The sequence below is a fragment of the Myotis myotis genome, unplaced genomic scaffold (assembly GCF_014108235.1).
Source record: "Myotis myotis isolate mMyoMyo1 unplaced genomic scaffold, mMyoMyo1.p scaffold_m19_p_3, whole genome shotgun sequence".
Lineage (NCBI taxonomy): Eukaryota > Metazoa > Chordata > Mammalia > Chiroptera > Vespertilionidae > Myotis > Myotis myotis.
Genome location: NW_023416335.1, coordinates 92,692,425 through 92,719,381, shown reverse-complemented (window position 1 = coordinate 92,719,381; position 26,957 = coordinate 92,692,425). Strand labels below are relative to the sequence as shown.

The 26,957-nt window shown below is 42.4% G+C and overlaps 1 protein-coding gene across 9 annotated transcripts in view; it reads left to right on the top strand.

The window, feature by feature from the left end:
• Positions 1-808: 808 nt before the first annotated feature.
• The window catches only part of RUBCNL (rubicon like autophagy enhancer), a 78,116-nt gene continuing 51,967 nt past the window's right edge, over positions 809-26,957 (top strand). The window contains exons 1-4 of one of the 9 annotated variants that reach the window (XM_036299287.1): positions 809-1,046; positions 1,196-1,350; positions 24,988-25,016; positions 25,117-25,730. In XM_036299287.1, coding sequence (XP_036155180.1) covers positions 25,211-25,730 — 520 coding nt within the window. In that variant the 5' untranslated portion in view covers positions 809-1,046; positions 1,196-1,350; positions 24,988-25,016; positions 25,117-25,210. Of the gene's footprint in view, positions 1,047-1,195; positions 1,351-1,732; positions 1,978-22,551; positions 23,409-24,987; positions 25,731-26,957 lie in introns of those variants that run through there. The other 8 variants (XM_036299285.1, XM_036299291.1, XM_036299290.1 and 5 more) reach the window with 8 other exon arrangements.

Sequence of the window (26,957 nt, the reverse complement as noted above, 5' to 3'; positions counted from 1 at the left end):
TCCAAGCTGGGACCCCTCGAGGGATGTCCCACAGGGATCAGGCCTAAACCAGCAGTCGGACATCCCTCCCACAATCTGGCACTGCTGGCTCCCAACCATTCGCCTGCCTGCCAGCCTGATTGCCCCCTAATCACTCCCCTGCCAGCCTGATTGATGCCTAACTGCTCCCCTGCCAGCCCAATTGCCCCCAACTGCCCTCCCCTGCCAGCCATCTTGTGACCACATGGGAGTGGCCATCTTGTGCCAGGGTGTGACATTCAATTTGCATATTACCTCTTTATTATATAGGATTCTTTCTCTTGGCATCTTCTTGATTCCTCTTCTCTTTTTCATATCCTAAAACAGGCTCTTACTCGGTCCCTTCATTTCGTTATTCTCTGTCTTGCTAGTGGAGATAGGGTTTGGTGTTAGATACATCTGCTTTCAAAGCCTGACTCTGCTACTTACTAGTTGTGTGACCTTGGGCAAGTAACTGAACCTCGCTAAGCCATAGATTCCTCCTCTGCAAAACAGGAATAAATAATTTGCTATTCTCAGAGATGTTGATATGATTGCCTAAGATAACTAGGAAAAGTACCTGGCACATAGCAGATACTCAACAAACATTAGCACACATCCCACACCCACTTCTTTTGATTTAGTTTAATGTAAGCCCTTCCCAGTCAGTCTGAACTCCTGAGGCAGAACCCCAAATGTCCAGAGTTCGTTTAGGTCTAAGCTACACACAGCTGCTCTCAACCGAAGCTGCGTGATTGACAGCTACTATTCACCTGGCTTTGCGATATTGGTTCCTGCTGTCTTCATCTGAACCAGCAGCAACTACGCAGTACTACTGCGCCTTAACCTCCACGCCAGGTTATGCCAAGGAGGGTGGTGTTCCACCGGTAAATTTACCCCCAAATACCTGTGATGTGGTTCCACATGTGAAAGTGACAAAGAACAAAGCTAAGGAACCATAGTTAGTGCGATAAGGTGTGGTTTCACCAAGTTGAAGGGACTCTTCTAAGCAAGCCGGGACCGGCTCACCTGCGCTTGTCACGGGGCAGGTAACTGGGACATCCTTTCTCCAAGACAGGCGAGGGCGCTTCTGCAGCGCGCTGAACGCCCTGTGGGGGCGGCGGGCGGCGTGCGCTCAGCTTTACTAACAGTCAGGGCTTAGGTTTCTGTTTGTGAAACTTTCTGTATTGTTTGGCAGCTTCTCCCCAGCACCCACCCGATGTGAACGCTCTCCGTGGCACAGCTGTGACGGGATTCCAAAACTTCGCCGCCAGTGGACAAATACTGACAGTGCAGTCCTCGGAATGGGGCTCCGGGCCAGCTGAGGTCTGAAAACACTGGGCTCCGTGATGGGTAAGTCGTAGCTCCCTGCTGGGCCCATTGATGTCGGTGCAGACTTTAACCCAAATTACTCACGAGGATCATTCTTCATTTCTGGCAACTGTACCAAATGCTAAACACTGCTGCTCGGGGCGTTTTGGGCTGGGAATTTATGTCTTCCACGTCTACATACCGCTCTTTTCGACCTTTGAAAGCGCGGTCCCGTCTGGGCCCCCAGCGAGGGCAGGGCGAGATTTTGGGAGGGAGGACGACAAGAGGGGAGCATAACTGCTTCCGGCTGTCCCCAGCCCACGTCGTCCAGGGCCCTGGGGAGGGACGGGGCAGAGGACACAGCAGCGAGGGGAAGGGGAAGGAGATGGGGAGGGAGGTGGGGGCCCAAGTTCCTTCCAGCTCTTCCCCGGCTTCTCCTCGTGCAGTCAGCGCGACAGCTGCGCCACGCTCCCAGGGAGCTTCTGGGGTTGCCTCGCAAGCCCCGATTCCCTGGGCTGGGGGAGGGGCGTGGCGGAGCCCGGGCTCAGCTCCTCGCTCCTCGCTCCCGCTGTCTCTACAGCCGGGGAGCGCGGGGCTCTCGCTCCGCTGCTGGACCGGCGCGAGACAAGACCAACGCGTCGCGCACAGGGAGCAGCTTTCCACCTCCCGGTGGGTCGCGCCGTGCGGGTGGTGGGATGGGTTGGGGTGGGAGGTGAGGGGGGAGGATGGGCGCCAGAGACTGAGGGATCCCAGGGTAGGTCTTGACAGCTCTGCGGGCCTTTGGAGAAGGTAGGAAGCGGCTCCCCTGCAGGGGTGGCGGATTTTTATTGTATTGACTTGCAAGGGAGGGTGACTCTGCTGGCTGGGTCTGGAAGGGCCAGAACGGGACCTCAAAGCACTTTTGCGGGGGACGACTATCGGCACAAAGCCTGGGCCCCGCTTGGTTCAAGGCGCCGTGTTCCGGATTCGATGGCTTTTCTCGGTTCCTCAAAAGTGCGCCCGCAGAGGACCCTCTCCCGAACTTAACCAAGCTAGGCTGCAGCATGAAAGCACCGAGTACGCTTTGCTCTGAGAGCACCTGCAGAGCCTGCCCAGGAAAAAGCGGGGTTGCTGCATTTTATCCTTGCCCCGCCCACCTGACCGGGACCGTGAGGTGGGGTGGGATTTGCTACAGACCCCTGCGAAATTGGTAGTTTATAGGACGTGGAGAACTTTCAGAGGAGGGGTTATTTAGCCCTAATAGGAATTAAGACTCAAAGGAAAGGGCGTATCCTATAGCTGCCCTTTGGAAGGATCTTTGAGTGAAGTTGGGGTCCGGAAACTTGAGTTTCTTAGACTCTTTCCTAAGGCTGAATAGCAGTGAACTTCGGTTTGCTCTTGAACTTCACTTGCTGTTGTGAGAAGTGGGAAAATAACTTGCTCTGCTTTCACTGGGTGGTTTGGAAGATAACTGGAGGGAGGGTAGTATTTTGAAAAGTATAAAGTGTGGTCTCTACACATTGTTGTCCACACCTTCCTCTTGGGTAGCAACAGAACCTGTTGAGAACACAGAGTTAAGGCAGCAACACCCCCCCCCCCCCCCCGCAGTGCTGGAGTTTTCCATATTACCTGTCCAAAGTGGCCGGATATGCCTGTTTCTCAGTCTCTTGCGTCAGTTCCTCTTCACTGCACTACCATGTGAAACTGCCCATCAGGGTGTGTACTCAGGGGAGGAGAACTTCGCCTTTTTTTTTTTTTTTTTTATCAGCTTCTCAAGGGCCTGTACAAAGTGGGGGAGCTGCTAGGATCCTAGATGAAAACTGAGACCCGTGGCCTCTGGGGAGTTAGATTTGATTAGACATGTCGTTCGTGAGACCTGTTTAACTCTGAAAATATTGCTTGCTTTCTGAAGTTGGAGTTCGTGATTTCTGACATGGAAGATTCTGTCAGAGCCAAGGATAAATATCAAGAATGTCATTTTCATTTGAATGGTCTTTAGAGGAAGATAAGTCGAGTGCTCCAGAAAGAGTATTACACCCCCCCATCTGAAAGCATACAAATAATAATAGCATTGACAACTTTGAATAGTTTCCCTCATTACTAAATTTAGATTGATATGGAAATGAGATTCACATGGTTGGATGTGTTACTGTTAAAATTTAAGCAATTATTTTTAGATAAGTATGTCCAGCCTGCCAGAGATTATAAACATGAGCGATACTAGTGCCTGTGTGTCATATTGTATCTTACCATGATTCCAAATAAGGCTTCTGATTGTTTTTTCCATTTTGATTAGCAAACAGGAGTTGAAGAATCCATCAGTTAAGAGGTTGGTAAATAAAACTAGTTCTCCTTAATTATGCTGACTTAAACTAAACTGTAAGTCTTTATAAAATCACACTGATGGTGATAATAAAGCTAAATTTTATAGTATATTGTGTGTCAGACTGAGATATGCATGATACAATTCATCTAGTTCTCACAATAATCCTGTAAAGAAACTGAAGCAGAGAGCCTTGCCCAAGATGACAGGGCTAATAATTAATTTCTCTCAGACTGATATAAAAATTAAAATTGGGACTCTTTTTTTAACTTCTGTATTATGTTTAATCCCACACATAGGGGTGGCCTGAAGGATGCCACTAAATGCTCTGGAACAGGGGTGGGCAAACTTTTTGACTCGAGGGCCACAATGGGTTCTTAAACTGGACCAGAGGGCCGGAACAAAAGCATGGATGGAGTGTTTGTGTGAACTAATATAAATTCAAAGTAAACATCATTACATAAAAGGGTATGGTCTTTTTTTTTTTAGTTTTATTCATTTCAAGTGGGCCATATTTTGGTTTCAATTTAAACTGCCCTAGTACCTATATAAAATCTGTGGGTTTTTTTTTAATGCAGTATTTATTTTTATTTTATTTTCACATATAAAATTATGATTTTATTTATTTACTAGAGGCCCGGTGCACAAAAATTTGTGCACTCGGGGGGGAGGGGGGTCCCTCAGCCCAGCCTGTGCCCTCTCACAGTCTGGGACCCCCTTGGGAGATAACGACCTGCTGGCTTAGGCCTGCTCCCGGGTGGCAGAGGGCAGGCCCAATCCCTAGGTGCAGCCCCTGGTCGGGCTCAGAGCAGGGCTGATTGGGGAGTTGGGGCGCCCCCCCTGTCATGCACAGAACAGGGCGATCGGGAGGTTGTGATGCCACCCTCAGTCACGCTCAGGGTAGGGCCGATTGGGGGGTTGGGTCACCGTCCGCTGTCACACTCAAGGCAGGGTCGATGGGGAGGTTGCGGTGCCACCCCCTGTCATGCACAGAGCAGGGCTGATCAGGGGTTTGAGGAGCTCCCCCTTGTCACGCACAGAGTAGGGCCAATAGGGGAGTTGGGGCGCCGCCCTCTATCACCCACAGAGCAGGGCCGATCAGGGGGTTGGGGCGCCGCCACTGTCACACTCAGGGCAGGGCCGATGGGGAGGTTATGGCTCTACCCCGTCACACACAGAGCAGGGCCCATGGGGGTGGGGGTTGGGGGCCCCGCCCTCTATCACCCACAGAGCAGGGCCGATCAGGGGGTTGGGGCAATGCACCCTGTCACACACAGAGCAGGGCCGATCAGGGGGTTAGGGCGCTGCACCCTGTCACACACAGAGCCGCAAGGCGATCAGGGCGTTTGGGTGCTACCTGTCACGCTGATCCCGGTGCCGGGAGGTCTCTCCGCTTCGCTGATCCTGGTGCCGGGAGGCATATTACCCTTTTACTATATAGAATAGAGGCCTGGTGCATGGGTGGGGGCTGCCTGGTTTGCCCTGAAGGGTGTCCTGGATCAGGGTGGGAGTCCCCACTGGGGTGCCTGGCCAGTCTGGCTGAGGGGCTGAGGGCCGTTTTCAGGCTGATGGGTGACTGAAGCTCCCAACCGCTCCTTTTTTTCTTTTTTCTTTTTTTATTCTGGGCCAGCTTTAGCTCTGAGGCCTTGGCTGCTGAAAACAGGTTTTTGGCCTTTGTTTACCGTCTGTATTTGATACAATGTTGTGGTCCAGCTGGCTGAAGCCCGCCTGAGTAAAGCAGGTTTCTGGGGGTTTTTTAGCTTCTATATTTGCAACATAGTTGCTTAGAGTTGCAGCTGAGAGGCCGGCAAGTCAGGTGGGGAACGTTGGAGTCCTCCGTCACTGAAGCAAGCAAGCCTCCCTGTTCGCATCAGCTGCCTGGCTGCCGGCCGCCATCTTGGCTGGCAGTTAATTTGCATATTGCCCTGATTAGCCAATGGGAAAGGTAGCGGTCGTACGCTAATTACCATCTTTCTCTTTTATTAGATAGGATTATTTTTAAAAAATTGTATTGTTTAAAGTATTACATATGTCCCCTTCCCCACCCATTGACCTCTTCAAACCCGCCCACACCTCCAAGCCCAGGCCTTCACCCCTCTATTGTCTGTGTCCATTGGTTATATTGGTTATGCTTATATGCATACAAATTCTTTGATCTCTTACCCTTCTCCTTCCCAAATACCCCCCTCCCCCGCCCAAGACCCTCTCCTGCGTTCCCTCTTGAGGTTTGATGATCGGTTCGATGTTTCTATGTCTCTGGATCTATTTTTGCTCATCAGTTTATGTTATGTTTATTATATTCCACAAATGAGTGAGATCATGTCATACTTATCTTTCTCTGACTGACTTATTTCACTTAGCATAATGCTCTCCAGGTCCATCCATGCTGTTGCAAATGGTAAGAGTTCTTTCTTTTTTACAGTAGTATAGTATTCCATTGTGTAGATGTACCACAGTTATTTAATCCACTCATCTGCTGATGGGCACTTAGGTTGTTTCAAAATCTTAGCTATTGTAAATTGCACTACTATGAACAACGGGGTGCATACATTCTTTCTCATTGGTTTTTCAAATCTCTTAGGATATATTCCTAGAATTGGGATCACTGGGTCAAATAGGAGTTCCATTTTTAAATTTTGAGGAAACTCCATACTGTTTTCCATAGTGGCTGCGCCAGTCTGCATTACCACCAGCAGTGTAGTAGGGTTCCCTTTTCTCCACATCCTCGCCAGCCCTTGTCATTTGTTGATTTGTCGATGGTAGCCACTCAGACAGGTGTGAGGTGATATGTCATTGTAGTTTTAATTTGCACCTTTTTGATGATTAGTAACTTTGAGCATTTTTTCATATGTCTCTTGGCCTTCTGTATGTCTACTTTCAAGAAGTGTCTATTTAGGTCATTTGCCCATTTTTTAAATTGGGTTGTTTGTCTTCCTTTTGTTAAGTTGTATGAGTTTCCTATAAATTTTAGAGATTAAACCCTTCTCAGAAGTAACATTGACAAATATGTTCTCCCATGCAGTGGGCTCTCTTGTTTTGTTGATGGTTTCTTTTGCTGTCAGAAGCTTTTTATTTTGATGTAGTCCCATTTGTTTATTTTATTCTTAGTTTCCATTGTCCTAACCATGGTCAGCAAACTGCGGCTCACAAGCCACATGTGGCTCTTTGGCCCCTTGAGTGTGGCTCTTCCTAAGCCTTAGGAGTACCCTAGTTAAGTTAATAACAATGTACCAACTATATCGTTTAAGTTTAAAAAATTTGGCTCTCAAAAGAAATTTCAATCGTTGTACTGTTGATATTTGGCTCTGTTGACTAATGAGTTTGTTGACCACTGTCTAGGAGATGTATCGGTAAACATATTGCTATGAGATATGTTGCTGCCTATGGAGTCTTCTAAGATTTTTATGGCTTCCCTTTTTATATTTAAGTCTTTAATCCATTTTGAGTTTATTTTTATGTATGGTTTAATTTGGCAGTCTAGTTTCATTTTTTTGCATGTATCTGTCCAATTTTCCCAACACCATTTATTGAAGAGACTGTCTTGACTCCATTGTATGCTCTTGCCTCTTTTGTCAAATATTAATTGAGCATAATGGCTTGGGTTGATCTCTATTCTGTTCCATTGGTTCATATATCTGTTCTTGTGCCAGTACCAGACTGTTTTGATTACAGTGGCTTTGTAATATAACTTGATTTATGGTATTGTGATCCCTCCAATTTTGCTCTTCTTTCTTGATTGATGCAGCTATTTGGGGTCTTTTTTTTATTCCATATAAATTTTTTGAGAGTTTGTTCTAGGTCTGTGAAATATGCTGTTGTTATTTTAATGGGGATTGCATTGAATCTATAGATTGCTTTGGGTAGTATGAACATTTTAATGATGTTGATTCTACCAAATCATGAACATGATATAATCTTCCATGTATTTATATCTTTCTCTATCTCTTTTTCAGAATCCTGTAGTTTTTCAAGCACAGGTCTTTTATCTCCTTAGTTAAGTTTATTCCTAGGTATCTTAATTTTTTTTTTTTTGTTGCAATGGTAAATGGGATTGCTTGTTTAGTTTCTCTTTCTGTGAGTTCATTATTGGTGTATAAAAATGCCATAGATTTCTAGGAGTTAATTTTGTAACCTGCTATGTTGCCAAATTCATATATTAAATCTAGTAGTTTTTTGATGGAGTCTTTATGGTTTTTTTATGTACAATATCATGTCATCTACAAATAATAACAGTTTTACTTCTTCTTTTCCAGTTTAGATGCCTGTTATTTCTTCTTATTGCCTCTTTGCTATGGCTAGCACTTCCAGTACTATGTCGAACAGGAGTGGTGAAAGTGGGCATCCCTGTCTTATTCCTGTTCTTAGGGGAAATGGTTTTAGTATTTACCCATTGAGTATGATATTGGCTGTAGGTTTGTCATATAAGTCTTTTATTATGTTGAAGTATGATACCTCTATTTCCACTTTGCTGAGAGTTTTATCAAAATAGTGTGTTGGGCTCTGGCTGGTTTGGCTCAATGGATGGAGCGTCAGCCTTCGGACTGAAGGGTTCCAGGTTCCATTAATGCAAGGACACATGCCTGGGTTATGGGCTTGATCCCCAGTAGGGGGTGTGAGGGAGACAACCGATCAATGATTCCCTCATCATCATTGATATTTCTATCTCTTTCTACCTCTCCCTTCCTCTTTGAAATAAATAAAAATATATTTAAAGACAACAATAAAAAAAGGGTGTTGGTTTTTGTCAAATACCTTTTCTGCATCAATTGATATGATCATATGCTTTTTGTCGTTCAGTTTGCTTATGTGATATATCACGTTTATAGATTTGTAGATATTGTACTAGCCTTGCATCCCTGGAATAAGTCCCACTTGGTGATGGTTTCTGATCTTTTTAATGTATTGCTGGATGTGACTTGCTAATATTTTGTTGAGGATTTTACCATCTATGTTCATTAGGAATATTGACCTGTAATGATCTTTCTTTGTAGTGCTTTTATCTGGTTTGGGGATTAGGGTAATACTGGCTTTATAAAAAGAGCTTGGAAGTGTTCCTTCCTCTTGAACATTTTTGGAATAGTCTGAGGAGTGCATGTGTTAATTCTAATTTGAATGTTTGGTCAAACTCCCTGTGAAGCCATCCAGACCAGGGGTTTTGTTTTCTGGAAGTTTTTTTTATTTTTTTTTTATTCCTGCTTCAATTTCATCAGTAGTTATCAGCCTATTCAGGTTTTTCTGATTCTTCCTGATTGAGTTTTGGAAGATTGCACTTTTTTTTGGAATATGTCCATTTTGTCTAGGTTTTCCAGTTTGTTGGTATAGAGTTGTTCCTCATTTTTTTTTTACATTCCTTTGTATTTTTCTGGTGTCGATTGTTACTTCACCTCTTTCTTTCTGATTTTGTTTATTTGGATCCTCTCTGTTTCTTAGTGAGTCTGGCTAGAGGTTCATCAATTTTGTTTATCCTTTCAAAGAACTAGCTTTTGGTCCTATTGATCTTTTGTATTGCTTTTTTTTTTTTTAGTCTCTATGTCATTTATTTCCACTCTGATCTTTTTTTTATTTTTAAATATATTTTTTATTGATTAAGATATTACATATGTGTCCTTATCCCCACATTACCCGCCCCCCACCCCCGCTCATGCCCCCCCCCCCCCCCCCGTTGTCCGTGTCCATTGGTTAGGCCTATATGCTTGCATATAAGTCCTTTGGTTGATCTTTCCCCCTTACCCCCACCCTCCCCTACCTTCCCTCCAAGGTCCGACAGTCCAATCAATGCCTCTCCGTCTTTGGATAAGTCCTTGTTCATCAGTTTATGTTGTTCATTATATTCCACAAATGAGTGAGATCATGTGGTATTTATCCGCTCTCCAGTTCCATCCATGCTGTGGCAAATGGTAAGAGTTCCTTTTTCTTCTTCCTCTTCTTAAAGAAGACCTTTCAGCATTTCATATAATGCTGGTTTGGTGGTGATGAACTCCTTTAGCTTTTTCTTATCTGTGAAGCTCTTTATCTGACCTTCTATTCTGAATGATAGCTTTGCTGGATAAAGTAATCTTGGTTGTAGGTTCTTGCTATTCATCACTTTGAATATTTCTTGCCACTCTCTTCTGGCCTGCATAGTTTCTGTTGAGAAATCAGCTGACAGTCGTATGGGTACTCCCTTGTAGGTAACTGACTGTCTTTCTCTTGCTGCTTTTAAGATTCTCTCTTTGTCTTTTGCTCTTGGCATTTTAATTATGATGTGTCTTGGTGTGGTCCTCTTTGGGTTCCTTTTGTTTGGGGTTCTCTGCGCTTCCTGGAGTTGTAAGTCTATTTCTTTCACCAGGTAGGGGAAGTTTTCTGTCATTATTTCTTCAAATAGGTTTTCAATATCTTGCCCTCTCTCTTCTTCTGGTATCCTTATAATTCTGATGTTGGTATGCTTGAAGTTTTCCCAGAGGCTCCTTACACTATCTTCATATTTTTGGAATCTTTTTTCTTTTTTCTTTTTCAGTTGGGTATTTTTTGTTTCTTTGTATTTCAAATCTTTGATTTGATTCTTGGGATCCTCTTGTCTGCTGTTGGATCTCTGTATATTATTCTTTATTTCAGTCAGTGTATGCTTAATTTCTAGTTGGTCTTTTTTCATATCCTCCAGGGTCTCACTAAATTTATCGGCAGTTTCCATAAAATTCTTGAAAAACCTTATAAAGGTGGTTTTGAACTCTATATCCAGTCGTTTGCTTTCCTCCATTTCTGCCATTTGTGACCTGTTTCTTTGTCTCCACATTTTTTATGCTTCCCTGTGTTGATAGAGTGGTTTTGTGTCCTAGGTGTCCTGTAGGGCCCAGTGGCTCAGCCTCCCCAGTTACCTGAGGTGGACACTCTTGGTGCACCCTCTTGTGGGCTTTGTGCACAATCTTGTTGTAGTTATGCCTTGATTGTTGTAGGATCACTGGGAGGAACTGACCTCTAGGCCAATTGGCAGTGAGAATCGGCTGTGTCTGCAGTGGGAGAACTTCTGTGCTGAAGACACCCTTCTGGGGCAAGACTTGCTTCAGTGGGGCTTTGGTGCTCACTGAGTCTTCCTGCTGATTGTGTCCCTTATGGATCTGAGGGGTTGTAATCCAGATGGTCCCCCTCTCACCACTGGGTACACTGGCTCTTGGAGGTTACCCAGCAGGCGCTATGAAGAGAACTGCAGATTCCCCTTCCCTTTTTGGAGTTTGGAGGTGCCCTGATGAGGCCCAGCTGTGAAGCAATGCAAGCTGCTGTGGGGCCTTGGGCCTTCTCTTGGAAGTTCTGGGTCTGTGGCCCAGCTGCAGTTTGTTAGGTAATTTTCAGGTTGCAAAGGGCCAGGACATTCATATGCAAAAGCCTCTGCTGCAGCCTGGGTGGGGCGGGGTCTCAGGGAATCAAAGGGCGGAGCAAGGAACTATGGCGGATTCTCAGCCCTGCCCTAAGGGGCTGCGCACGTCTCAGTGTCCTGATAATTTAATTGCTGCAAGCACCTCTGAGGGAAAGCCGCCCTCCAGTTCCGAGTTCTGCCCGCTGCCAGACAGTCCAGTTTCTCCCCATATGAGTCCTGGGTCCCCAGAGACTTCCCAGAACCAGAGTTCAGAGCAGTCGGGAGCTTGTGACTCCCTCCCGATTCAAAAAGACAGCCGAGTCCTCAGGTACCAGCCCCTTTCCGCGCAATCTTGAGCCTCCGTACCTTTGCACTTTACTTCCACAGCTCCTGACCCTCAATGTGCTTTTCTCTTTCCTTCTAGTTGTAGAATTTCCACTCCGCCAGCCTTCCTGTAAGTTCTGGATGATGTCCATTTTGTCTTTTTATTGTGTTTTGAAGTTGTTGTAGGAGGCAGCAATTTTGGTGTTTCCCTATGCCGCCATCTTAGTTTCTCCTCTCCACTCTGATCTTTATTATTTTTCTTCCTTCTAAAGGTTGAGGTGTCCCAAAATTCACGCAAGAAGTAATTTTGATAGAAAACACAGGTTTATAATTAAAAATTGTAAATTTTTTATTGATTCATAAAGGATACAGTATAGGGTTACATATGAAATAGCATATCACTTAAATGGCCTCCAAGGCTTTGTTGGCACATACGCATTCTTCTGTTGAAATTTTTCATGACCGAAATACGGCTGTTCAGGCAATAACAGTTACTGGTGCTCGCTATTGTGACATGATAATCCAGTTTTTTGTGCCTAAATTGCAAGATATGGATGTGGACGACATGTGGTTTCAACAAGATGGTGCCACATGCCATACAGCCTGAGAAACAATTCAATTACTGCATGAGTCATTTCCTGGTCATTTAATTTCCCAGAATTGGCTGCCCATATCATGTGATTTAACACTGTTGGACATTTTTCTTTGGGGTTTTTTGAAGTCTAAGGTTTATGCCAACAAGCCCACAACCACCCACACCTTGAAGGAGGAAATTGAGTGCTGTATCAACGAAATTCAGCCACATTTATGCAAAACGGTCATGGAAAATTTCAACAAAAGCGTGCATATGTGCTAGAAAAGCTGTGGAGGCCATTTACCCGATCTGCTATTCCATATATAACCCTATACTATATCCTTTATGAATCAATAAAAAATTTACAATTTTTAATTATAAACCTGTGTTTTCTATCAAAATTACTTCTTGCGTGAATTTTGGGACACCTCATACTTACTGTGGGCTTTTCTTGTTGCTCTCTTTCTAATTCTTTAAGTTGTAAGGTTAGATAACGTATTACCAGTTTTTCTTGTTTTTTGAGGACTGTTTTTGCTGTGTCACAGAGAGTTTGAGTGTTGTGTTTTCATTTTCTTTTGTTTCCAGGATGTTTATTATTTCTTCTTTGTTTAATAGCTTGCTATTTAACCTCTATGTGTTTGCTTGTTTTTACTAGTATTGTAGGTGATTTCTAATTTTATGCCATTGTGATCAGAGAGTATGCTTGATATAATTTCAACCTTCTTTAATTTGTAGAGACTTAGCCTCTGTCCTAACATGTGGTTTATATTTGAAAATATCCCATGTGCACTTGAGAAGAATGTATATTCTGTAGCTTTGGTGTGAAATGTTCTGAAGATGTCAATTGTTGTTTCCTTGTTGAAGTTTTTGCCTAGAAAATTTATCCAGTGATATCAATGGGGTATTAAAGTATCCTACTATGATTATATTGTTGTCCATCTCACCTGTGATCTCTTCTAGAATTTTTTTTTTTTATGTATTGGGGTGCTCCTCTATTGGGTGCATATATTTTATCAGAGTTATATCCTCTTGTTGTATGGATCCCTTTTATATGAAATGGCCTTCCTTATCTCTTGTTATGGCCTTCACTTTGAGGTCTATTTTGTCAGATATAAGTATTGCGAGCCCAGCTTTCTTTTCATTTTCATTTGCCTGAAATTTTTTTTCCATCCCTTCTCTTTCAGTCTGTGTGAGTCTTTTGTTCTGAGGTGTGTCTCTTGTAGATAACATATATATCAGTCATGTATTCTTATCCATTCTGCCACTCTATGTATTTTGATTGGGGTATTTAATCCATTTACTTTTAAGGTTATTGTTGATAGGTACTTATTTGTTGCCATTTTTCTCCTTTATGTCTGTGTTTCTCCCTCTCTTTCTATTCCTCCTTCTTACACCAATCCTTTTAGTATTTCTTGCTGGTTTGGTTGTAATAAACTCCCTTTGCCTGTTTTTATCTATGAAGTTCCTGATTTCACCCTCAATTTTGAATGATAGTCTTGCTCGGTATAGTATTCTTGGATTCAGTCGCTTGGTTTTCATCACTTTGTATATTTAATTCCCTTCCCTTCTGGCCTGATGTGTTTCTGTTGAGAAATCATTTGATAGTCTAATGGGAGATTCCTTGTAGGTAACTTTCTGTCTCTCTCTTGCAGTCCTTAAAATTCTTTCTTTGTCATTACCATTTGCCATTGTAATTACATGTCTTAGTGTGGGACTTTTGGGGTTTATCTTGTTTGGGACTCTCTGTGCGGTGTCACTTTTTTCTTCCCCAAGTCAGGGAACTGTTCTGTCATTATTTCTTCAAATAGGTTTTCTATTCCTTGATCAGCTTCTTCTCCTTCTGGCATTTCTATTATGTGAATGTTGCTTCTTTTCATTTAAACTCTCCTGCTTTTTAATCTCCCCCAACCCCCCCCCCCCACCACCACCACCAAATCCTGTTCAGATTGGGTGATTTTTTCCTACCCTGTCTTCTAACTTACTGATTTGGTCCTCGGGTTCTTTTAGTCTGTGGTTGAAACCTTTCATTGTGTCCTTTATTGCAGCTATGTCATTCTTCATTTCCTTTTGTTTCTTACATATGTTGGTATATTTCTTTCCAGACATTTGTGCATCCTTATAACCATTACTCTGAATTCTTTCTCACAAATTGCTTGCCTCCATTTCATTTAGTTCCTTTTTGAGCAATTCCTCCTTTTCTTTCCTTTGGGCATTGTTTTTTTGTCTCCACATTTTTGCTGTCCCTTTGTATTTGTTTCTATGTAATGTGAGTAGCTCTCTCTTTCTGGCCTTGGGAAACCTGCTTGAGGTCCGAGAGGTTGAAGCCCCTAGTGGTCCAATGGTCCAGGGATCCTTAGCCCAGAGGTTGGGTCTGCCTTGAGTCTCATGCCTTTATTGTCTCTGCTCTGAGTTTTACTCCCTTCCTCCACATGCCTGGTCCCTCAGTTGTCTGTTGCAGATGCTGGGGGTTTGTAGGGGCTCGTGCACAATTTCTCTGGTGTGGGATTCCCTATGAGGTCCCAGTGACTTCTGGCATGCAATTCACTGCACGGAGCTGGTGCCCAGGAAAGGGTGGTGCCCTAGGTCCTTCAGGCTCACACCATCAGCATGGTCCTGGGGCCTGAGCAGGGTCCTGAACCAGGTACCTCGTCTCACACCATCAGCTCGGTCCTGGGGCCTGGTTGGGGCTCCAGGGGCCTCTGGCTCACACATTTAGCATGGCCCTGGGGCCTGGGTGGGGTGCTGGGTGCTTCTGGCTCACACATTTAGTGAGGTCCTAGGGCCTGGGTGGGGTGCCACGCTGGGTACCTCTGACTTGCACCATCAGTGTGGTCATGGGGTCTGGGTGGGGCGCTGTGCCAGGTGTTTCCAGCTGGACCATCAGCAGAGGCCTGGGCAGGGGGGGATGTGGGGTCTCCCTGGTGTGAACTCAGTGTTGTGTCTGAAAGAGCGGGATCCTGGAACACAGGGTCCTTTAGCGTAGTGCAGGGAGGTGCAAGAATTCTCTCTGGTGTGTACTCACTGTGAATGTCTGGGAGCCCGAGGCAAGGTAGCATGCCACTCACTGCAGGGGTGTGGCAGTCATCCCTTGCAAGTTATGGCTGACCAGCAGCTCACTGCATGAGTTTAGGGTGTTGTCCGAGGACAGTATGGGTGTTGGTGTGGCTGTGTTCCTGGCTTTTCCAGCTCCCCTCTTCAAGATGACCTGGGCTCCCTGCCAGAGCTGTACTGGTCTGGAAATGCCTGTGGCAGTAGCAGGGTCTCTGCATCCAGGAGAGCCTGATTTGCCAGCCCCTGAGACTTATGTGAGATCTAACTCTCCCTCACTCTCCCACACACACACCACATATGCCCACACACTCCCCTCTTACACTTTTACTCACTCATACTTTCTCCCTCCCTGCCATCCTGCTGGCGACTATGTTGGGATCTCCTGGGGTTATTTTTGTTTTGTTTTGTTTTGTTTTTGGTTGCTCACTCTTAGTTTTGACTTGTTCTCTGTGATATTTGGGATGAGTGAGATAAGCATGTCAATGGCAGTGATATTGCTAGATTCTCAGCAGCTACTCTGTGCTTGGTGCTTTTTGACATTGTCTTCGCTTCACCCCTGTGCTGTTTTGGGTAAGACTGTAGACTTGGGAGCAAAACTAGCTGGGTGTAAACTGTCCCCACATACTAGCTGTGCCTCAGTTTCTTATCTATAAAATGAATATAGTGATATCCTAGGTTGTTAGGATCATAGGTTGTGTGTATATAGAAAATTTAGAACAGTGACAGACACATAGTAAATGCCATGTATCAGTTATAAATTGATGATGATGGGTAAGATACTAGAAGATGAGTGCTATAAAAAATAAGGCATAATAAAATAGGTACAGTAAATGAGGATAGTGTATATCTGTAGGGAAACAGTGTTAAAAAGGGTGATGGTGAATCTCAATCTGAATAAATTTGAATAAAGATGGGTGGAAGAAGGCAAAAGGGGTTGCAGGAGGGGTATAGAGATGGAGGAGTGTAGAGGTAATAGGTAAAGAGGTCAGAGAGGTAACTTAAGTATACATGGACAGATATAGTAAATGTTGTGTTTTGTTTTTGTTTTCTTAAACTTAGGGAATTTTCTAATGGAAAATTTCAAGCTGAAAAGTAGACAGAATAGTAAACAAGTACCCTTTTCCCATCTTCAACATTTATCAATATGATCAATTGTGTTTTATCCATATTCACCACCAGAACTTCTCACTGTGTTATTTTAAAGCAAATTCAAGAAATTCTGTAAATTATTTTTAAATACTTCTGAATATATTTCTAAAAGATAAGCACTTAACCAAACAACCATGATACTGAACCTCTTTGACTTTGTTTCCCATCTACAAATCAGGACCAGCAGAACCTTCTTTGCAGTGCTGGTTTCAAGGTGAGGAAGGATGCTTGAAGCCCTTAGTGTAGGGTTTTACAGTCAGTGGCCAGTCATTACTGGCCATCATGCTGATGATCTGTCTTTACCAGCCCTTGTTTTTTATTTTTATTTTTCTAGATGGTGCTGCTGTGGCATTTTCACTTCTATTTCCTCTCGCTTCTCTATATCTGTGTTAGGCACATTTATTAAGTATTCCTTTGTATATCAAAATTAACTTTAGACTATAGTCCTATATAATAAAAGGCTAATATGCAAATCGACCAAACAGTGGAACAACTGGTCGCTATGATGCACTCAACACAGAAGCTGCCCCCTGGTGGTCAGTGTGCTCCCACAGGGGGAGCACCTCTCAGTCAGAAACTGGGCTCACGGCTGGCGAGCGCAGTGGTGGTGGCGGGAACCTTTCCTGCCTCCATGGCAGTGCTAAGGATGTCTGAGTGCTGGCTTAGGCCCGCTCCCTACAGGGGGCCGTCAGTTGGACATTCCCTGAGAACTAGGCTGAGAGACACCGCCCCCCCCCCCGCCCCAGTGCACGAATTTCGTGCAACAGGCCTCTAGTAAAGAATAAAAAGCATTTTATTTGAGGAAAAGGAGCTATAGCTCAAGATTTATGTAGAAACCTAAATTGCATTCAACCAAGCCTTTTATAGCCAAAGTTCCCACCAAAGTTCCCAATTAGGTCTGTTTTTGGTAAATGAGGCATCCAGTGTGTGCTGTTCTGTTTGGATGTGGCTGGCCTAAGTCCCTTGGTCATAAAGAGGAAACTAGGAACTACCTTATAATAGTTGACTCATGTGGCGTAAACAAGCAGGGTATAGTGTGGGAATTGAGGGTTCAGTCTGAGGATCTTCCTGGTGTAGAGAGTGCATGAGAATCCCTTGTCAGCAAATGGCTCTAGGGCCATCTAGGCTCCTATTATTCACAAAATTTGGGCCCTCGATTGACCATAGGAAGACCTTCTCAGCAGATAATTTCCTTCTTGGGGTTCATATCAAATGAATCTTTCTTCTGAAGTCCACAGCTTTCATTTATTCTCTATTTCCCCTTTTAACTTTCAATGCTTTTGTTCACAGCCTGATTTACAGTTTATGCTCATTTAATATCTGTAACTTATGAAATACCAGTGCTTGCTAGTCTTCCTAAACTGTTTTGAAGGGAGATGGGTACTTCTTCCCATTTCATTTTTTGACAGCATTATTAAAATTCAGATAGAACTCACATAACATACAATTCACCCAATTAAAGTGTACAATTCATTGGTTTAAGTACATTCACAGATATGTGCCATCATTACCAGTAGTTTTAGAACATTTAGAACCTCAAAAAGATATTCTGTACCATTTAGCAGTTACTCCCTATCTTCCCATCCCCCTCTCCCTGCCCTAAGCAAAAAATGATCTACATTTTGTCTCTATGGATTTGCCTATTCTAATCCATATTAACATTTATGTACAGCCCTACCTGGTTTGGCTCAGTGGATAGAGCGTCGGCCTGCAGACTGAAGGGTTCTGGGTTTGATTCCAGTTAAGGGCACATGCCCAGGTTGCGGGCTTGTTCCGCAATAGGAGGTGTGCAGGAGGCAGCCGATCAATGATTTTCTCTCAACACTGATGTTTCTATCTTTCTCTCCCCCTCCCTTTTTCTCTGAAATCAATAAAATATATTTTTAAAAAAATTCATGTACAAATTTTTGTGTAAACACATGCTTTCATTTCTCTTGGTATACCATGGTATATCCAGGAGTAGAATTGCTAGGTCAAATGTTAACTGTATGTTTAACCATTTGGGGAACTGCCAGCTGTTTTCTAATATGGCTTCTCTTTTTATTTTTCCCAAACATGGGGATTTAGCCATCTTTTCAAGTGTAAGTACCTACACTTACTTTAGGTAAATTTTTGTATGAATAATTTTTCTAAGTCTTAGTTATCTAATCATATTCATATATACCATTTTTAGTTATTACATTTTTATGTATAAGGTTTTAAGTTGAACTTTACTTAAGCAGTGGTCTCCAATGTGGAGGGTATATTCCTTTAGGATACAAGATGATTCACTGTGAGAACAAATGCTATTTTCATGTATGCTTTATAATTATACTAGAGGCTCAGTGCACAAAATTCGTGCATGGGGAAGTGTCCCTTAGCCCGGCCTGTACCCTCTCGCAACCCGGGACCTTTTGGGGGGTGTCCGACTGCCGGTTTAGGCCCAATCCCGCTGCGGACATCCCTCTCACAATCCAGGACCTCTGGCTCCTAACTGCTCACCTGCCTGCCTGATTGCCCCTAACCACTCGCCTGCCTGCCTCATTGCCCTTAACCACTCACCTGCTTGCCTCATCGCCCTAACCACCTCTCCCTGCCTGCCTCATTGCCCCTAATCACTCACCTGCCTGCCTGCCTCATTGCCCCTAACCACTCCCTGGGGGCTGTGGTGTTCTGGTCGTTCCACTGTTTTGGTCGCTGGGCTTTTATTATATAGAATAATGCATTAGAATAGCTATGCATATTTAAATATTATAAATAGTTCTGTATTGGAGATGTATGTGTAAAGATTTTTTTATAAATAAGGAGGCATAATCATAAAAGTCAGGAGAAAACTGTTCTAAATACATGAAACCAAAATAGCTGTGTGGTTCTTAATCCTTTTTGTGACAAATCTGATGGGAGAAATTTACAAATTACTTTGCTAATGAAATAGAAAATTTCTTGCTAATTTTAGTCCAAACGGAACATGTAAATACCAGTGGAAAGAGCTTTGGATCAGGTGTCAGACTTTTGTTTTTGTTCTACTTTTGCTAATTACTAGTGGTGAGACTTTGGGCAAGTCCCCTAATGGTCTCCATTTCAGTTCTCAAATAGGCATAATAAAATCTGAAATATCACAAGTAATCATTGTGTAGAGTGAGATTGGAAAGCATGACAAATGTAATGACCACAGGATGTTAATTATTTATGTGTCTTGGGCAACCATGAAGTATTTTTAGATAAAATACCTAGCGTTCCTTCATCTTTGCCTTCATTGGGTTTTCCCTTCTTACCCCACCCACCCCACCTATTTCTCTTAACTATTTTCTGTGCTTCCTTTGTGTTGTTCTGACAACAGACCTTCAAAACTAAGAGTCATTGCTAAAGGGTAAATTGGTTGTAGAGAAGTCCATGTGATGCCACCGTTGCAATATGTTTCCCTCCTGGTGCTTTATTAGAACAGAGTGTTCAGCACGTACTGTGGTGAAGGTGCAGTTCTGTGAAATTCCTGGCCACTGTGATGGAAGCTGTGGCATCACATTATTGAACATCTTCATGGTTTCTATTTGATATGTGATCGTTTGAGTCTATCAACATCTTTGGGAATGTGAATCTTTGTTTAAAGTCAAAGCATGAAGGGAAGTGCTTGGTTACAAAAAGAGGTGAAGAGGTTCTGGGGAACTGTGTTAACCAAAGAGCTCACATGCTATGGTTAAAGATCCATTCATTTCATTTTTTATCCTCACGTCTTGTTTGTAATTCCTATTCTCTAACATTCTTTCTAAGGAAGTGGTTGGCAGACATTTCAGGTTATGATCTCCAATTTTTTCTAAAGGGTGACATCTTTTCTTGACTTTCTTTTTTGGGCAACAGAAATTATCAACATAACCATACTTAGATACTGTTCATTTGTTTGTTCATTCTTTCATTTATATACTCAGAATATATTTATTGACCACCTACATGTGCCTCTTTCTAGTTCAGGGAACAAAACAATATCTAAAATAAAAAATGTTTAAAACTTGATCTCAGAGATTTTACATTCTAGTGGTTATTAGTCACTGAGCTTCAATAAAATAGGGATTAGTGCTAAGGAGTAAAGTGAAAAATAAGAATTGGGAAGGGGGTGGAACTTTTAGGGAGAGGAACAGTTGCCATTATTTATAGAGTAACCAGGGAGGTCTCACTGAGGAATTAACATTTAAGATGAGTCTTTGCTATGATGGTACTATTTGTGTTTTCAGTTAGTAGTGCTGGGGCAGAGAAATTCTAAATCCTAAGTCTGACAATTCATGGAGTAACTTCAACATTGTTAGAAAAATTAGGATCTAAAGCCACTCATCTGCCAACAAAATACTGGCTGCTTATGGTCTGAAAGACTTTTGTGAGGTCCCCATAAAGGTCATGGTGGCTCATGCCCAACACTCTTAAAAAGGTTGCATCTTTGCAGCCAATAATGTGGCTCTGAAGCAGCCCTAGTGATGTAGTCATTCTTGACAAGACCACTGACCAATGGACAGGGACCCATCTATAATGACTTGGCTGGGGAGTTTTAGGGTCTCTCTTTGTCTCTAGGGCCTTGGCAGCTGCCTGTGTAGGAAAATCTCAATAGAAATGATGGTAAGCTTTGCAACTTGACTTCTCTACCTTTAAAATGTTTTTGGAAATTGATTTTATCTTTGTACCTAACCATCTCTTATTCAAAGGACCCCATTTATGACAGTGGGAAGCACTTTGAAAAGATGTCACACATTGCTTAGACACATTACCTACTGCCTGTCAGTACCTGGAATATATGAATGTTTGTTTAGTCACTATCTTCCCTCCATCAGAATAAACAACTGGAGGGCAGGAAGCCTATTTTAGTCACAACTGTTAACCCAGTGCTACCAAAATAAAAACAATGTAGTATATGATCAAGAAATATTTGTCTAATTGAATAATTAACAGACTTCAAGCAATGTGGCAACAAGCAACACAACTAGCAACTATATGATAGTATCTTATGGTTTACCTAAAGATTAAGAAATGGACATGTTGACCTCTTATCAGTAGGGCCTGGACTTATCAGTAAGGTCCAATCATTACTCTCTCCTCTATGTCAATCTGCCTCTCAGAGAAACTCATGCTCCTTAATGAGTGTTCAACCTGGCTTGTCATCCACTACCCAGTTGTGACCTTAGACATGGCTTTGATCTCTGTGGGCCTATTTCAGCTCTCAAAGAGTCTCATTTTATAACCTGGAAAAGCCAACACCCATTTGTGTGAAGCAAAAATACCTTTCTAAAGGAAGTGGAGCAAGCACCTACTTCTGAAAATTACTTTTTATAAGGAAGTCTGTTTTGCTCAAGGCAGTTAAGTCAATTCTGTACCTGGGAGGTTTGTAAATAATATTCTTTTTGAATTATTGACTTTAATCTGTTTATAAAAAATACAGGGATTTTTTTGAGGCTTTGTATTTTTCATTTTTTATATCTGTCATCTCCCATGTTGTAGAAGACCAAAGAAACCCAAGTGACACTTAGAGAAATGGAGTTACACAGCTTTATTACACTGGCAGTCTCAGAGAAGTTGCCTCCAAAGTCTGAGCAAACCAGTATGGTGGAAGCCCTTCTTTTATTCCCTTTGGTTTCTTGACCCCCCAAATATGGATGGGGACTTCCGGACCTTTCATGGGGTTTGCAAAAAGCCCCGTGTGTTGGAATGGGAGCCTTGAGGCCATATCTAAGGACCTGGCCTGGCACCAGCGCTGATAACCCCCTCTGGGGGTTCATGGTTTATGGCCTTTGTAAAATGTGAGCATTTAAGTATCAGGTCTTGCAAGAGCAGTTTGTGGGAAAGGGGCAGTGACTTAATTATAGGTTATCAAGAATGTACATTAGGTTACTGCACAGGTTCAGATTGCTAGCCCCCCAAACATCAGGGTTACATTGGAATTAGCCTTTTAGCCTTCTCAACCACACACAAAAACAGATATGAAGTATAGAGAATTGAGAGTAAAACATGACATCATTTTCTTGGAAATAGAGAATGTCATCATGAACTATGGAGGCAGAATTAAAATTGGAACTAGTAACAGAAAAGATTTGGTGAAAGAAAGTCAACAAGAAGCAATGTGAGCAAAGATGTTCATTGCTGTATACTCTTTGTAGTGAAAACTAAAAATAAATTTCCATCAATAGGCATCTAAGTAAACTATGATGCATTTATACTATAGCAAGTGGTAAGACAGTTAAGAAGAATGATATGATACATACCCTCAAGACATAGTATTGAGAGAAAAAGAAGGTAAGTTATAGAATATGGCCAGTATAATCCCATGTGTGTATATAGAAAAGAAAACAAAGCATATTTCTGATCTGACATATGTATGTTAACTCATAAGAAAAGGTCTCGGAGGAATAAAATGGTTAACAATGTTATGTCTGGGAATGAAGTAGGGTTGGTGGTGCTTGGTGCAATCAGAGTGCTTCACTTTCTGCTCTTGGCTTCTGTGCTTTGGACATTTTATTAAAGCATAGTCATGGTTTTCTCTTGTAATTATAACATTTAAAATTATTGGAGAGGAAAAGATGTGACAAAGAGCAATTGAGATACAAGGTAAGATTTTAGGTTAGGAGAAGGAAGATGAAGCACTTCAGGGTAGCAAGTTCTGCCAGTTATCACCGTATTCTGTGATATTTTGTGAGTGATGATTTGGAGATTGTATAGTGGTTTCAGGTTGGCATATAAACATATCTTACATTACTCCAAAAGATGTGACCTCGAGCAGAAGATCCCCCAATAGACAAAAGCCAAGGATTTTTCATAGCATTTTCATATATCTTTTTGTCTATTTGCTGGGTGAGAAAATTTTCATATATTTATGAAACATGGATTATTTCTATCTCTGTATGAACAATTCTGCCACAATAATAAAGCAGTTATATCTATCACAGAAATTGTTTCTCCAGCTTGTGACTTTATTTCCACTTCGTTGGATTTGTTCATTTAGTCTGTAATTTTTTTTTGAGTCCTTGTATGCAACTCTGTGACCTGGCAGAGAACAGACAAGGCCTCTACTCTCATGGAACTTATAGTCTGGTGGTGGAGGTGAATGACAGTAAGAGCTAATAAAAATACCAGGAAGTGAGAACTCCTCTGATGAAAATTAAGCAAGGTGATGTGATAGGGTATAATAGGGGAACTACTTTAAGTTAGGTAGTTAGGAAAGACTTCTTGAGGAAGTAATTCATAAACCAAGGCATGCAACAAGACAGAAAAGAGCCAGATGAGTGATCATTTGGAGGAAAAACATTCCGGGCAGAGGGACTAGGGTGTGCAAGAGTTTATAGGACTCAAAAGGTTGCTGCCTGGTTTGGACAAAGATAAATGAGAAAAGCAGGAACATGTCATGCTGTAAGGACAAGGTAAGGATTTTAGATTTTATTCCCGATTTGATGGGCAGCTATGGGCAGGGTCTGGGGGGAGGTTAATTACAGGGATCTGATATAGGTTTATAAAAAAAATCTCTCTGAATACCTTTTGATTATAAATAGATAAGAGTAGAAGTGGGGAGACCCATTGGAAAAATAGAGGAGGGTCAGGTGGGAGAAGATGGTGACTTTTAGAATAGGGTGGTAGGTATAGATATAAACTTGCTAGGGAAATATAGGATCAGAGATAACTCCTAGATTTTGTAGCTTCAGCTATCGGAAGGTATTCTTCCTGAGATGGAGCAAACCAGGGAGAAACAGGTTTGGGGGAAATCAGTGTCTTTTTGGGATGTATCATGTTATGATGCCCACTGGACATATGTCAGGCAGTAAAATATGCTAGCCTGGAGTTCGAGGAGAGGTCAGGAATAGAGATCCATGTGGGAGCCATCTACATACATAATGATGGTATTGAAAACCCTGGAAATGACTCCAAACTCTCATACTCACCGGGTGCCCCACCCTTTATTTAGGTAAAACTCACCTAAGCAGAATGCTTGTTTCTAGGTCTTTCCCTTTCTGACCTTGTTTTTGCTGTTGATGGTTGCTTTGAAGCCTTATAGTGTGAAGGACAGTGGGAGAAGAGTAGAAAGACACTGTGCTGGGCCTGTAATTACAGTGATGAGCGTGCTTCTCATTTGTGAAGCTCTTGACATTTTAATCATTACCTCATTTACCAAAGCTAAAAACAGCTTAAAGTGAGCAGACTATATTTTAGATAGATTCTAGATTTACACTGTGTTCTTTAGTTATGATAAACTTATCATAAATTTATATTGCTATTATAATATAAACATTATATGCTAATATAAGTTACATGAAACAAAGTTTTTTTAAAATATATTTTACTGATTTTTCACAGAGAGGAAGGGAGAGGAATAGAGAGTTAGAAACATTGATGAGAGAGAAACATCGATCAGCTGCCTCCTGCACACCCCCCACTGGGGATGAGCCTGCAACCAAGGTACATGCCCTTGACTGGAATCGAACCCGGGACCCTTCAGTCCACAGGCCGACGCTCTATCCACTGAGCCAAACCAGTCAGGGCTGAAACAAAGTTTTTAGTGCTATTGATTGTTCAGAATCTCATGTGCCATTGTCTACTTTGTTGAAATACAAACACAAACTAAATAAAAATAAGAAACTATGAAAATGTGCCTTTACTTGTAGATAATATTTCCAATTTGGTTTTGACATTTACTTTTATTGGAATAATGCATGGGTGTTTTACATTTTTATCTGTTTTATCAATAGTATCCTTATACAACTTTATCCTTATAATAAAAACACTCTTCAATTATTTTTATGTTTTGAAAACCCTTTCATACCCCCATGTTTGCTGCTAGTTTATGACAGATTTTATTTTATTTTTTTTATCTTTATTGTTGAAAGTATTACAAACGTCCCCTCCCCCCCCCCCCCCCCCCCCCGCCATTGTCCCTTTCTAACCTGCCTCTGCTCTGCACCCCAGGCCTTCACCACACTGATTTTATTTTTTTTTTTTGACTTATAGATCCAAATGGATTAACTGTGTTATTTAGGGTGAAGTACAAACTCTTTATTTTTTACATCCTCAACGGAAATTGCTTTAAAAAATATGGTTGAGCCCTCATTTATCTTGAATGATTCTTACTCACTGCAGATAAACTCTCCAGCCCTCTTGCTGGCACATGGTGAGTTCAAGGCCCTGATCTAGTACGACAACGGAATTTCACATCAGCCCTGAGCCTGGAAAGATGGTGTCACAGTCCTCAGACCAGCAGGATTTTCCTGTGGAGCCCTGGGAAGGGGTGAGTGATGACTCTGGTGACACTGATGGTTCACCCCACCTCCTGGACACTGACTACCCCTCTTGCCCATCAGACGTCAGGTTCACGAGGCACAGAGCTGCCTGGATTAACCCCCAGGATATGCAGCCTCAGCTGCAGGACTTGCCGCTTCAGGTGCCAACAGTGGGGAACATTGGCAGCAACTTTGTGGGGGATGCTACCTCTCCCTTGGGCACTTCACCATTGTCTCTCGAGAACTCCATGGTGGAGACATCATTGTGGAAGGACACTGTGGACTCCATGGGCAGCTCAGGTAAAAAGAGCAGTGACTTTTCTTTTAACCCCACACAAGAGCGGGCAGTACCCCCAGGACGCTCTCCTTGGATGTCTCCGTTCACAAGCTCCAAGATTTTGACTGCTTCCCTATGTTCTGAAGCTGACAGTGCTTGTTTCAAGCCTTCTCACCTGACAGCTTCCACTGACGAAGGTAACTTTAGTTAGGGACTTTCCTCATTCTTGTCCATTCACACACTTGCTTTGTCTTGGTCTAAAGGTCTAAAGCCTGCCCCACTGTCTTCCTCATAAAAAAAATGTCATGGGTTTACTCTTAGACCAGAAGCCAGTGCATTAACTCATTTAATATTGTCTTTGGCCCATCTACCTGGACCGTTACAGCTGTGAAATCAAGTATTTCCTTTCTCCTTAGACTGCAGGGAAATGCCATCCTAGCTCAATGTAGTTGAAAATCAACATCACCAGTTAATTTTGAGCTCATGTGTGCCTTCAGGGACTTCCAGCTTATGAAATTGCCCACAAGACAGGGCATTGGAAGTACTCTCAATCCACTGTGCTGGTGTTTCCAGAAAGAATGGGCTCCATTGCACACCAGCACACCAGTACTTACTAGGAGATGATCTTGCCTTTCCTGTTATATTTACTTGGATAGAGTGTGACTAGAAAACAGTCAGTTTTAAAAATAGTAACCACAATTTCCCAAAGGCTATACAAATTAAGGGCTACCATTGCTATGAGGTAATGCACATATTCCTAAAATACTGAAATTCCTAAAAGGATATAATCCATGCAAAATGCCACCGAGGAGTCAATAAATTAGCTATTGTTATAATTTATAGCATGCTTACTTTACTTTAAAATATTCATTATTTTATAGTCATGCTTTGCATTAATTTATATTTCTGTTAGAACTCTAGTTCAAGTAGTCAATGAAGTTTTTTCTGTCAAAACAATTTTAAAAGCTGTCCATGTTTTGTGTGTAAGTTTGTATGCTTGCATGTATTTATATCTCACTAGCAGGAACCAGTCCTCCCCTTTGCTAAAATATGGGGTTTATTAGTTCTATTGGAAACTTTGAAAAGTCAGAGATGATGATAGTCTTCAACACATTAATCATTGCTGAAGAATAGCAGATTTGGGGCAATCTTTCAATGGACTAACTGAATAAGAACCAAATTTGAGCAAAATAAAACACTTTGATTATTGGCTTTTTTCTGTATTTTTGCTCATTTGCTGGGATAGTTCTCAGGCAAAGAGTAATTTGCAAATTTAGTGGTTGCCAGATAAGAGGTTAGTCTCCTATTAGATTGCCTCACAGGGGAGAGTGAGGAGAACATGGAGAAAAGGGAAAGCCCTCTCCCCTGCAAACCACCACCAGTATGACAAGTTATATAGTGACAGGAGGGTCTCTTTAGGGCCT